Source organism: Petromyzon marinus, chromosome 46 (genome assembly GCF_048934315.1).
Source record: "Petromyzon marinus isolate PM22_M1 ecotype Great Lakes invasive population chromosome 46, UKy_Petmar_22M1.pri1.0, whole genome shotgun sequence".
In the NCBI taxonomy this organism is placed as follows: domain Eukaryota; kingdom Metazoa; phylum Chordata; class Hyperoartia; order Petromyzontiformes; family Petromyzontidae; genus Petromyzon; species Petromyzon marinus.
In genome coordinates this window covers 11745143-11759701 of record NC_133712.1, presented here as the reverse complement: position 1 = coordinate 11759701, position 14559 = coordinate 11745143, and the positions used below count along the sequence as shown (strand labels likewise).

The following is a 14559-nucleotide window of genomic DNA, read 5'->3' as shown; positions in this document are numbered from 1 at the left end:
TGCAGGGCTGCGCCTCTATCCGACGTGATCAGCTGACGCGCAGGAGCGAGATGCATAGCGGCATCGCGGGATTGTGACATCGACGTCACGGGGGAGGAGGCCTTCATCCAGCAGTGGAAAGAACCACCGCTGTTGGTGGCATAACATCACGGGGACAAATGGGAGGTGTTTACAGTAAAAAAAGAATAGTTTGGAGCATGGATTGACTTCATGCAACAACAACATTTAAGTTGTTCTCAATGTACTGCAGGAAGGGCCTTTGTCTGAAACGTCGCCTGTTATAAATCTTTGTTATTTTTAGACCACCCCCAGTGTTATTGACGAATCTGTTGAGGTTTTTTCGTTGTTGTTATTGTTACGTTTATGTCCGCGCCAAACGTCCAGGAGCGCCAATTCCTTTGAGCCTAGGGGCTCCCCTGATGGCAGCTGTCCCTGTGCGGCATTAGGTGAACGCAGCACCCACCTGACAGTGGACGTTCGTCTGCTAGAGTAGGAAGGGGGTGGGGAGGGGGGGAGGGGGGGAGGGGCGACGTTGCTATTGGTTTTCCCAATTCGTTAATTTGCGAGTATTTTTTTCTCTCTCCACATTGTGGCAGATGTAGAGATGCGAGAGAGTTCAGTGACGGTCGGGGTTGACGAGGGGGGTCGTGGAGGATGGAGAACGATGGACAAGGGGCAAGGGAGTCGACAGCACGGATGTCTGGATTCGAACTCCCGTCTCCAGCATCCCCGGCTGTGAAAGATTCATTCCACATTGCCCCGACGGGAACGAGTCACGTCCGTAGCCAACGGGCGGACAGTCGCTGCCAAGTGACTTGAGAATCGCCAGCCACGACTGCTGATTTGCAGAGTCCAAATCCGACTCCGTTAATCCACCCACCACCACCCAGAGTGAACCAGATTTACTGCTTTTTTACCTCTGGGATTAGGGCCTTGTGTGTGGGGGGGGGGGAGGAGTTTGGGTGGAAGTGGGAGCATGCGATCTTGATGGAGGGTTGGGGGTGTGGTGGATACGTGATGGTTGTGGTGGTGATTGTGGTGGAGGGTCATGATTTTGTATTAACACCACCAAGGATCGAGACTCAGGACCTCAAGCAAGCGGATTAACCTCACGCCATCCGTGTCAAGGACTCCAACTCCCATTTCTCAAGGTGAGTGGCCACAGAGACAATGATCTCCCATTTAGCCCCGCACAGGCTGTTTGGGGCAAGTGCTGTATCTTTTGTGCATTACAGGGTACTGTGTGCGGACGTATTGGCGGCACACCAGTGCAGTGTAACACACCGGTCCTCATATTCTTAGTTTTTTCGGTAAAGTCACGTTGAAGGGAAACAACAAAATAATGAAATATATATAAAACAATAAAAATATGAAAAATATATTTTATTATTTTGTTGTTTCCCTTCAACGTGACTTTACCGAAAAAACTAAGAATATGAAAAACAATAAAAAATATAAAAATATATTTTATTATTTTGGTGTTTCCCTTCAACGTGACTTTACCGAAAAAACGAAGAATATGAAAAACAATAAAAAATATAAAAGTATATTTTATTATTTTGGTGTTTCCCTTCAACGTGACTTTACCGAAAAAACTAAGAATATGAATTACTACAATCACGAAAGCTTTAAATCAAAATTTACACCGGTCCTCGTTAAACACTTTGTCGATGTCGCTGTTTGTCCTTGAGTGAGCCGCAGAGTCTCCATCAGAAGTTGATGGAGACTCTGTGTTGCCACCACCACCACGTGCGGTGGTGGTGGTGGTGGTGGCAACACTCGTCATCTTTTTGATGCCACCGTCCGCCCAAGAAATGAATCGAGGAACCGTCCGATCCAAGTCTCTAAGGTCGGGCACGAGGAGTCGAACCTTGCCTTTGGAACACGGGAGCCAAGACAATCGTCGTCAGACTGGGTGCTGCTATACGGCAGTGGTTCTTAACCCATTCGTTGCAGCCTTGGTTCTCAATCTTATACATATATATTTTTTTAATAATACGATGTTAATAAATACACAGAGGTTTGATGAAGTAAAGTAGTTGTACTTGCGTGCCCCGTAGCTAAATTTGCGTTCAGATTATTCACCTTCTAAACAAAACCTGGCCGTGTCTCGCACCTCCAGGGGGTTGTGTGCAGCCACCCGGTTAAGAAGAAGAAGAAGAGTCGCTGCCATACGGCAGCAGACTGTGAAGCCTTTTCCTGTTTAGCCACTCGTCACAGTCGTCTTCCGACATCACGATAACTGATTTAGACCCATTACCACCACGCAAGATTTTCTGACCGGGGTTGCGAAACGCGGGGGAAAAAAATGTCGCGATATTGGGGGGAGGGGGGGGGGGGTTTGTACCGGCAATACATTAATTTGGTGAAGCATTGGGGAGCGGTGGCGCAGTGGTCATTACAGCTCCCCTTATAACCCTGCCGCATGAGTTCCATTCTCACTTTATATCAGAGGCGTAAGGCACTACCACTTGAAGTACAGAGTACGAAAATCAATAACAATCCAATATTATTGTGTCATATCCCCGTAATATTTTCACGCCTTATTTTGATGACAAAATAAAGCGAGATGGACGTGGCTTGTTGTGTAAAAAAAAACTGTGGACTGTTCAACGAGCTGAATTCAACCACTCTCTAGAACCCATCGTGGCAATTCATAATTTAACAAATAAAATATGTGTCCACCTGACACATACAATTAATACAGGGACTCTTCTACTTACGAACGAGTTAGGTTCGTAAGTCGATTTGTTCGTGAGTCCAACTTTACTCCTGTCGATTCCAAACATGTTGAACTGCATGTACACTAAACACGGGGAATGGCTTTAAAAGTTGTATTATCTCCTGTAGATGTAAATTCCACTGGTTCTTAATGTTCTGCAGATGTAGATGCCACTGTTTCTTCATGTTCTGCAGATATAGATGCCACTGGTTCTTCACGTTCTGCAGATGTAGATGCCACCACCACCATTTATTGCACGGCGGTTGAACTTACGAATCTCCGTCCGAACAGGCAACTGGACATACGGACAGGTTTGTTCGTATCTCTGAAAGTACATAAGTCGATTGTTCGTAAGTATAGGAGTCCGTGTAAAGTTATCACGTAAACAAACGTGCCAGTGTATTCCTGCCGGAGAGCAAATCACGACGTTTCAAAATTGGGCGAGGACGTTTTAGCCGTTGGTTCCAACCGGCAACATCAGGCAAGTTCGCCAGAATTCTGAAAATCTCCTCCGGTCCCAGTGATGAGCTCGCGTCTGGGCTCCAATTCCAAATGGTTCACATGGTGGAGCCTAAACAGACTGAGGATCGGTTTCGGCAGATGCAACTCTGTCATGAAATCATGGAGGGGGTGGGGCGGCGGGGGGGGGTGCTTCTGCACAACCGACCAATGTGCTTGTCAGGAGAAGAAAACCGCATGGTTCACCTCCTGAGATGCTCCGCAGCACCACAATGCTACTCCTCAACAATTTGGCAGTGCCAACGCCAGAAGCGGTCGCCTGTGCAGAATTTTGGGGAAAGACCCGCGCAGTGGTTGGACGGGAGACGCGACAAAGAAGAAGGCCTTAAATAGGTGGTGGCGGTGATGTCATGGACTTATATGAATTGTAGACGATCTCAGGCGAGATTCCACACGTGCATCGTGAGCAGAAGAAATAGATTTTTAATAGATCAATCGACCGTTTACATTCCGGATAACAAGCACATGACGTAATCGCAAAACATATGTAAGGATATTGCATACAAATTGAGGACACGTGTGTATGTATGTTGAACTTCTTTCTCATCGTACGTAGCCAACCGTGCTAATCGGAGGCGTGCGTGTGTGTGTATATATATAACTATGCAGAGAGTGAAATTACACAATTGTAATTATGACTGTGTTTGTTATTATCGTGGAATTAAACATTCACGAAATCAACCGCCGCCATCTTGGTGGCGAGAGTCACACCGACCACCAACATGGCGGACGTGACATCACTGCCCGACTGGCGAAGCGGCATCTTACGCTGAATTTTTAATTTAAAGCTTTCGTGACTGCAGGGATTCGTATTCTTGGTTCTTTCGGTAAAGTCACCACGTAGAAGGGAAACAATAAAATTGCGTTGTTTTATATGATTATTTTATTGTTGAGTTTACTGTGAACCGCTGGTTATCGGAAGTTTCCATTGCGTCGTATTTACATCCCTAAAAAAAACAGTAGCACGAACACAAGCAGGTAGATGTGCAATGTTTCCTCATGCACGCGTGTACGTTGAACCTCTTTCGCACTGTGCGTAGCCAACCGCGCTAATCGGAGGTGCGGGGGAAGGACAACAAACTGAACACAAAAACCAGCAGTTCTAAAGAAATGAGTTCTCAATGTAGTATAATGGTATAGTAGTGTATAATAGTGTAGTGTGCAGTCATGCTGTGTGTAGTAGTGTATAGGGTAGTGTATAGTAGTGTAGTGCACGGTGTATGTGGGTTGAACTTCTTTCGCACCGTACGTAGCCAACTGCGCTAATCGGAGGTGTCGGTGGGGGAAGAACAGAAGGACTATTGGTTGTCCTCCTTGGGCAGAGGAAAATAAAAACGACGCTTTCACCGTGAGGCGTGAGAGTTATTTACCGAGAGACACGCACCACGGATCGAGACAGGAGACGTGGGAAGGAAGAGGAAGGAGAAGAAGAGGAAGAAGAAGAAAATAGGTATTTTGGATTCATTTGGGACGCCACACGTAGAGATAATAACCGGAGATACGTCCAGAGAGACACGGAGACAAACATGACATAAAACGTTTCCCCGCTTAGGAAGCACTCATTACTTTCAACCAAAAGTTCACCGAGTAATGAGACAGCTGTTCTCATTGCACGTGCAGACGCACGCGCGCACCTAGCCAAGTCCATCCACCACGAGAGGACTCTAAAAGTGGCTTTCAGGTGCACTGCAATGAGGGCAACGGCACCGCGTCGCGTCTGCACGACTCTTTTAAAGTGTATCCCACGGTTGTGTTTGGAGAGACACGAGGCGCTGTCTGCACGCGTCACCAGCTCTGCAACCCCGAGCCAGGGGTTGCAGCGTATTTCGTGATTTATCAATCTCGAGGAATCTTCGGTCATCAAATTTCAGCCGCGACGTCCCAGAACGCCGTTCCCCGAAAGCGATCCGTCTCGCCGCCTCACCGCGCTTCCCGCACCCTGACTTCTGCGCGAACTTGTTCGCAGGGTTGTACGATGAAATATTGTACGATAACCGTTTATTTGTTTACTCTACCCGTGGCACACAATGCGGTGAGGGGAGTGGAGCCAAGGGAGCGATGCACGGGGAACGAGAAAGGAACGGGAGAGGGAAGGGACGCCAGGACAAAGAGGAGGGCACGGCTCAGGATGAGCAACAATGAGAAAGGAGGAGCCAGGTAGAAGAGGAGGAGGAGGAATGACTGGGTCGAGATGTTAGGGTGGGGGGGGGGTGAGAGGGTGGTGAGGATAATGATGATGAGGAGAGGAAAGGGATGAGAGGGTGGTGAGGATAATGATGAGGAGGAGAGGAGAGAGATGAGAGGGTGGTGAGGATGAGGAGGAGAGGAATAAGAGGGTGGTGAGGATGATGATGAGGAGAGGGTGGTGAGGATGATGATGAAGAGGAGAGGGATGAGAGGGAGAAGAGTGCAGGAAGGAGCGAGTGGCAGTGAGCTGCATGACGGCGTCTGTTTTCACAGCGGGCGGTGGGGAGAGAGAGAGGAGGGGGGGGGGATTCTGATGTGGTGGAGAGGGGGGGGCAACGCCGAAGTCACGTGACTTACAGGAGGCTCCATCTTATTTCGATACGTATGAATACCTTTGTACTCGAGTGGTGGTGCCCTACTTGGATAAGTCCTACTCCACAAGTCGATCGAGTGAGACGTTTTCGCCAATGTGTGCCTTTGAAACGAGATCGAGATTTGATGAACAAGGAAACGGCGCGTGGCCCCGCTCTCTGTCCCTCCGGCTGGACTTTGAGAAGAAGAAGAATAATAATAATAATGAAGAAAACACGTTTCAAGCCGCGGCGCGCGAGTCCACTCGGAGAACTCTGGTGGAGACGCAGAGACGTGGAGAGAGGTAACGATTACGACGAAGTACTGTCGCAGATACGGAGACAAATTCCTCGATAGTGGTGGCAGTGATGAACATTTGAGGTTATATTTGATTACGATATTGACACACAGACAACACACACACTGGGGAGGGAGGGCGGTGGTGGTAGGGGGGGGGGGTATAACTCTAGGACGTGAATCGGACTTGGTTGATGGTAATCAGCATCGATCTCTTAAGCCCAATGTATTTCACAAGATATCATCAGTATGAGGACCGCCACACATTTGGGGGTGTAACAGTGGCACGACGATGATGATGATGATGAGGGGTGTTGTCACGTGTTGTGTATTGTCAGGGGCCGCACGACCCTTGTAACGAAGAACACTGGGATAGAGTGTTTCCCCCTCGCACGCACCGCCTTATGTCACGGGGCACCCCCTATCTGCAGGACACCTCTACCCAGCAGCTCTGAATGCCACCAGCTAGCGGTCATCAGGCGGGGTAGGTGAGGGGGCGCGAGTGTCCCAGGAATCCCTGGGTACCAATAACAACAACAACAAACAACAACAAAAAGCAGGGATGCCTTCTGCGTGACGCGACAAGCCAGATGATTTGCCGGGAGGTGACGCGACTTTTGGCTTGTAGTTTATTCGCGTTGTTTTAACGGAGATTCACGACGCCGTTTGCTACAGCGAGAGACGCCAAATTGGCAGAGAGGAGCAACGTCATGGGGACGGCTGACGAGGTACGAGAGACGTAAGTCGCGACGGCGTGTCGGACTTCCCGAGAGAAAGAGGGAAGAAGAAGAGGAGCCGGCGGAACGAGGTTTCAGCGGCGGGATGGCGTCGCAGCGGTCGCAGGGGACGACTGGACCAGCAGCAATGCAGTCACGTGCTGTGGCTGTGCGGCTGGGGGCTGAAGATACTGCTGATGATCACCATCAATCTGCCACTGCTGCTGCTGAAATAGGATTCCCCCGGCTCAGGATTCAAACTCAACGGGATTCCAAAACCAATCCTGCATGATCCTTCCCTACCCTCCCTCCTCCCTCCCTCCCTCCCCTCCTCCCTCACTCCCTACCTACCTCCCTCCCTCTCCTCCTCCCTCACTCCCTCCCTACCTACCTCCTTCCCTTACTCTTTTCCCATCTTATATGCATGAGGACGATCGCACAATGACAGCTCCGCTCATCGCCTTCACAAGAACAACGCGTCCCAGCCCCACCCCCCCCCCGTCTGAAAAATAAGAATGAGCGTCATCCTCTTCTTTCTGGCAATAATAAAACAGGAGGCGTTAGGGCGTTCCGCAGACGCCCCCCATTGTCCCCTGCGCAGTGGCCCTTTAACCGCGCGCGGCAACCGTGCGACCGGGGGGAGGCAGGGAGGGAGGGAGGCAGGGAGGGAGGGAGCCGGCGTGGGTCCCAGCGTGGCCCCACTGTCACGGTTAGCAAATCTGCCCAATTTGAAACATTTCTATTCGCAACAACTACTTGGCGGTGGGTTAAAGCGACGGGGAAATCGCCCCGTCGTCCCCCGTGAGGCTCCCCTGGCAGACGAGCCGCCCGCCTACAGGGCCCGTGCCGTGTTCACCTTTTAGCCGCAACAGGGACAGCTGACAACGGGCGATGGGGGGGCGGGGGGGTCGCTCCCAGGGTCCTCAGAGCCAAAACGCCGAGCTGCGTATCGCCACGATCGTTACCGTCACACGGACGCCGCCTAAAACGAAACGTTTTGTGTTCGTCGTCGAGGTTGTCAATGCCTCTCTCCTCTTCCTCCTCCTCCTTCCAGTAAGACCCACATTCACTTACACACACACACCGCCCAAAACTCTACCCCTCTAGCCTACCCTCCGACCCACCCTCCACGTGGATCTCCTGGTCGTGGTGTCGCACGAACGTGTCTCAGGCGGGGGACACCTGGCTGGTAGACACAGATGACACCTCCGTCTTGCTGGTCGAGGCTCCCGAGTCTTCATCGCCCAGGGGATTCTTGCCGCAGCACAGCGTGGTGATCATGCAGTTGCGGAACTGCGAGGCGGGAGCGAGCAGACATCGTCAAAATCGTCGTCGCCGGCGATGATTTTTTTTTGTTCGCCGTTTGTTCACATTTCGCGATCGTCGTTATTGGTGTGCCGATGTCGTCATTGATGTCATCGCGAACAGCAGCAGCAGCAGCTTCGTACATTAATAAGCAGCATCAACACCACCACTGTCACCATCTTCACCAATAACATCGCCGCCACCGCCATCATCACCATCGCCATTGCCACCATCATCACTATCGTCACCATCATCACCAACATTGCCACCACTAACATCATTATAACCATCACCGATATCGCCACCACCAAGATCATCATCAGCAACATCGTCATCACCAACATCGTCACCAACAAAGACAAAGATCCCCCATATAGTCTTAATAGACTGTAGGAGCAAGTGCTGTTTGCGTGCACCTATCAAGGCCGGCATGGTACACGAGGAGATGGGTGGCCAGCACCATTCCCGGCCGCCTTTGTCTCCCGAGTGGCTAGGTTTACACACCGCACCTTGTAGAGCTCTCATTTCAGGCTGAGTCGACCTTGGGGATGCCCAGAACCGGTTCATAAAATCGTCACCGGTGTCTACCGGGAGCGGGAATCGAACCCGGGCCGCCGGGTTCGTGGCGAAGCGCACTAACCATTGAACTGCCACCACCGACATCAAAATCATCATCATCACGACCAACAACCACTACCACAAAGTGGCGGTGACGTCACCACGGCGCCTGTGCCAGGCCAGGTGCACTTTAAGGCCACGTGATAGTGTCGAACCGCCCGTTGGCAGGTGCCACGGGCTTGACCGACTTGAGACGACTGACAGATGCACCACCCGTGCCCCCCACCCCACCCCCTACTCCTGTGCAAACTCGCTGTGCCACCAATACCATTGGACACTCGGTGCCGGCGACGCCACCACGGCGATCGTGCCAGGCTAGGTGCACTGTCAGGCCGTCACGGGAAGTGTCGAAGGCTCGCTACTGGGACAGACCCAGCAGGTACCACGGGCTTGACCGACTTGAGACTTAGGGCCGTCCATAAATGACGTCACGCGATTTTGGACGATGTTTGTCCCCCCCCTCCTTCGTCACACGACGTCAAAAAAGTCAGACCCCCCCCCCTCAAATATGACGTCACAAAGCTCTGCCCCCCAACCTCCCCCCAAATAAAACATGCTCACAAATCGCTTTAAACTATTTGTCATTGCAGTGCGTATTTAATGTGCCGCTGCACTCTGATGTTGTAGGAGAAAACATTTATTAAAAAGTCTATTTATAATTAAGTAGAACGTGTTGTCTATATTTATTTAAAGTTGCGCAATTTGATGTGACGTCACATTTCTCAACCCCCCCCTCTACCCCTCGTCACACATCGTCACAAATGTCTGACCCCCCCCCCGCCCCAGGTGCGTGACGTCATTTACGGACAGCCCATTACTGGTGGATGCACCAACTTTGCTCAACCCCCCCCTCCCTCCCTCCCCTACTGCTGTGCCAACACCGCCGTGAACCCCGCCACCGCGTTGCTCACCTGCTTGTTCATGAGGATGTAGATGATCGGGTTGTAGAGGGCCGAGGTCTTGGCGAAGAAGGCCGGCACGGTCATGAACGTGGCACCGAAGTCGGAGCCCTGGTGGGTGAAGATGTAGAAGGCCACCGAGGCGTACGGCACCCAGCACACGAGGAAGCCGATCACCATGAGCACCACCATGCGTGTCACCTCCTTCTCGGCCTTCTGCGTGGACGCAGACTCTTGCTGGGCGGCGGCCGCCTAAGAGGAAGGGGTGGTGGTGGTGGTGGGGGGGGAGGGGTCACGGGGTTAGAGCTGTCCAGGGTGCGCGCTGCTAGGAGATGTTAAGTTCTGTGACCCGACTGGACATTTTTGAAAAAAGAGCTTTATAGCTCATCGGGTTACTCCACTATAAATAAACATTCTGATGAGTGGCTTCCCTTGTATACGATACCGATAACCGACCCTGACGCCTGCTTCTTATATCTGGAGTTTGCGGTGTCTCTCTCTCTCTCTCTCCACGTGGTCGCGTGGATTTTTCTCCGGGTCCTTCGGGTTTTCCCCCCCCCCTCCAGGCGAGGTGGTTGACGTCTCATCACCGTCGTGGTGATGCGCCTCCCGCCGCCACGCGGTTACTCAATCTCGAGGAGGGAATGGCTCGGACGCGCGAGGAACCACAGACTAGCGGGAAGGTAGCAGTCAGGCAGCAGTGAGCTGGCACAACACCCCCCCCCCTCCCAAGCTCTGTGGTTCTCTACATATTAAGGTATAATCGTCCAATGAATAGGTGCTACAATGTGGGATGAAACCGGAGAACACCCGGGGGAAAAAGCTGGGTGCTAACAGCAGTGCCGGATGAAGCTAGTGAGGGACCTGTAGTATATGTTGGTATAAAGGGGCCCTACATTTAAAAAAAAAACACACGTAAATATTAAAACACAATTTTTTTACTTACACAGTAAAGTAATTGCATTTTTTAATTTGCTATACAGCCAGATAATACGATCAATCGCTAACCTTAAACACCCAGTCGTTCACGAAAGCTGAAGGCGGTATAGTACTATAGTATTAGAGCAAGTGCAGAATCACTGAACCGGAATTGACAGCTTGAAAGCGTTTAGCGCGGGGCCCTTGAAAGTGCGGGGCCCGTAGCTTGCGTAGCTTCTTAGGATAATCCGGCACTGGTTAGCATCACGCTATTCCATACAGACGGAAAAGATGAAGTCTGCATTTTCTGTACCGCCTTCTGACTTGCCAGTGTTATAGTTCGTCGTCGAAGCCAACAGGAAGGAAGTGTCACAACATCTGTGTGTGATCCAGCAACTCCCGCTGTTGCCCCCACAGTGTGTGTACGTACGTTCGACTTCTTTCGCAAAACGTACGTAGCCAACCGAGCTTATTGGAGGTGCGGGTCTCAGGCCACGTGCGTAGCCACCGCCTAGCACATGACCCAATCAGACTCATCAGAACGTGTATTTATTCTGCAGAAGGAAGAGCTTTAAAGCCATTTTTCATAAATGTCCAGTCGGGGCACGGGGTCAGAACATTCCGACAAATATTGAAAAGGAACACGATCGGAGTGCAAACTATAGGAAAGCTAAACAAACCAATAAAAAAATATATGCAAATAATACTAAACTATTTTTCGTCTTTAACGCCCACTGACCTATTAACTTATTTTTTGATAAGCGACCTGGTCACAAACGAAACGTCGTGGTTTTTATTTTTTTTAATCAATTTGAACCTATCCACGTGACTTTACCGAAAGACCCAAAGAATAACACTCAATATAACTACCCAGAATGAGCCCCAGTCTCGCCGAATCTCAGAAGCTAAGCGGGGCTGAGCCTGCACATTTGTCTTGGACGGGCGAATGTACCCCACCCTTCGCTGGCCAGAATGGTGAAGTATGGCCAAAGGATATGGCCAAACGTGTGCTCGAACAACACCCCCCACCCCACCCACCACTGATAAAGGTGTCGTGACATCCGGGGAAACGAGTGGCATTGCCCCGTCTTAATTGTAAGGCTAAACAAGTCAAATTGTAATCGTTGTGGGTTTGACTCTCCAACACATCGGGTGTGCTGAAGTAGTCACTAACTGGCCAAATTTTTGATGTTGTCTACGTGATAAAACATTACTATAATAATAATAGGGGTTTTTCCCCTTTTTTCTGGCAACATAACTGAAACCTTTTTACAAGGATTCATGTCTGCATTAACCACAATACCTGCAGTCAAAATGAAAACAAAAAAACACACTGATAATATGATGCAATGTCCTTGAAACTGATTGGTTCACACCAAGGGACGGCTTTCTTTTGAGCCTCGACCCAATTTGTGCTCGACCAGATGACGCCAAAAGGCGCCAAAAGGCGCCTTTTGGTCGAGGCGTACGCCTTTTGGCGTCATCTGGTCGAGGCGTACGCCTTTTGGCGTCATCTGGTCGAGGCGTACGCCTTTTGGCGTCATGTGGTCGAGGCGTACGCCTTTTGGCGTCATGTGGTCGAGGCGTACACCTTTTGGCGTCATGTGGTCGAGGCGTACGCCTTTTGGCGTCATCTGGTCAAGGCGTACGTCTTTGGTGTCATCTGGTCAAGGCGTACGCCTTTTGGCGTCATCTGGTCGAGGCGTACACCTTTTGGCGTCATCTGGTCGAGGCGTACGCCTTTTGGCGTCATCTGGTCGAGCTGTACGCCTTTTGGCGTCATCTGGTCGAGCACCAATTGGGTCGAGGCTCAAATAAGAAAGCCGTCCCTTGGTGTGAACCAATCAGTTTCAAAGACAATGCATATATTATCATAGCATGTTTTTTGTTTGCATTTTGACTGCAGGTATTGTGGTTAATGCAGACATGAATCCTTGTAAAAAGGTTTCAGTTTTGTTGCCAGAAAAAAGGGGAAAACCACTATTATTATATTTTGGTACTGGCAAAGGAGGTCTAATGACGTAAAACATTACTAATTGGCTGTGTCGGGTGGTGGTGGGTTTAACGACACGACACTTATTTTCACGCGATCTAACCCAACAACAACAAACACATTTATCGTGAATTACTCTTTGGTTCTTTCGGTAAAGTCACGTAGAAATAAATTAAATAGTAATAGAATACGACGTTTCGATTGCAACACAAGCAACCATCATCAGGTACAAATGAATGAGAAAACAAAACGCAGTAAACTTGAAAATAGAATGCAATACAACACAGCGAGTCGGCCAACACCACAGTCAACACCGCACCTGGTCAATTAGTTTAGAATCTAGTTTGATTAATTGTGAAGGCTAACACTGCCGCCCAGTGGCGAGATTGAGCGGCTTATAAACCAGTAGCGATTAACCTCAATCGTAAAAAAATTACAATGTGAATAGATACATAGGGGTGTGATGAAACAAAGTAAGTTGTACTTACGCGCTACGCGCTTAATTTGTGTTCCGACTATTTACCTTCAAAATACAAATCTGGCCATGTCTCGCACCCCCAGAATGTGCAGCGTGTACCCCCAGGTTGAGAGTCACTGCTCTGACTGGAGTGCAGCGAGGCTCTTGAAATTACCTTCTTGTTATTTTGGTTGCCGACCCCTGACCATGGAAGTCCAGTTCACCATGGAAGTCCAAGTTACCATGGAAGTCCGGTTCACCATGGAAGTTCAAATTACCATGGAAGTCCAGTTCACCATGGAAGTCCAAATTACCATGGAAGTCCAGTTTACCATTGAAGTCCAGTTTACTAGGGAAGAACGAGATCACCATGGAAATCCAGTTTACTATGGAAGTCCAGTTTACCATGGAAGTCCAGTTCACCATGGAAATCCAGTTTACTGTGGAAAAACCAGATCACCATGGAAGTCCAGTTTACCATGGAAGTCCAGTTTACTATGGAAGAACCAGATCACCATGGAAATCCAGTTTACCATGGAAGTCCAGTTTACCATGGAAGTCCAGTTCACCATGGAAATCCAGTTTACTATGGAAAAACCAGATCACCATGGAAGTCCAGTTTACCATGGAAGTCCAGTTTACCATGGAAATCCAGTTTACTATGGAAGAACCAGATCACCATGGAAATCCAGTTTACCATGGAAGTCCAGTTCACCATGGAAGTCCAGTTCACCATGGATGTCCAGTTAACCATGGAAGTCCAGTTTACCATGGAAGTCCAGTTTACCATGGAAGTCAATTTTACTATGGAAGAACCAGATCACCATGGAAATCCAGTTTACCATGAAAGTCCAGTTTACCATGGAAGTCCAGTCTACTATGGAAGTCCAGTTTACCATGGAAATCCAGTTTACTATGGAAGAACCAGATCACCATGGAAATCCAGTTTACCATGGAAGTCCAGTTCACCATGGAAGTCCAGTTCACCATGGAAGTCCAGTTTACTATAAAAACCAGATCACCATGGAAGTCCAGTTTACCATGGAAATCCAGTTTACGATGGAAATCCAGTTTACTATGGAAGAACCAGATCACCATTGAAATCCAGTTCACCATGGAAGTCAAATTTACCATGGAAGTCCATTTTACCATTGAAGTCCAGTTCACCATGGAAGTCCAGTTCACCATGGAAGTCCAGTTCACCATGGAAGTCCAGATCACCATGGAAGTCCAGTTCACCATGGAAGTCCAGTTTACCATTGAAGTCCAGTTCACCATGGCAGTCCAGTTTACCATTGAAGTCCAGTTCACCACAGTAGTCCAGTTTACCATGGAAGTACAGTTTACTCGGGAAGAACCAGATCACCATGGAAGTCCAGTTCACCATGGAAGTCCAGGTCACCATGGAAGTCCAGTTTACTATGGAAGTCCAGTTCACCATGGAAGTCCAGTTCACCATGGAAGTCCAGATCACCATGGAAGTCCAGATCACCATGGCAGTCCAGTTCACCATGGAAGTCCAGTTTAATATGGAATTCCAGTTTACCATGGAAGTCCAGTTCACAATGGAATTCCAG

General features: G+C 49.5%; 1 protein-coding gene across 1 annotated transcript in view; it reads right to left on the bottom strand.

The window, feature by feature from the left end:
• Positions 1 to 3648: 3648 nt before the first annotated feature.
• The window catches only part of RHO (rhodopsin), a 28665-nt gene continuing 17754 nt past the window's right edge, over positions 3649 to 14559 (bottom strand). The window contains exons 4-5 of the mRNA XM_032971488.2: positions 9627 to 9866; positions 3649 to 8085 (exon numbers count right to left, since the gene is read on the bottom strand). Of these exons, the coding sequence (XP_032827379.1) occupies positions 7960 to 8085; positions 9627 to 9866 (366 nt within the window). The 3' untranslated portion in view covers positions 3649 to 7959. The remainder of the gene's footprint in view (positions 8086 to 9626; positions 9867 to 14559) is intronic.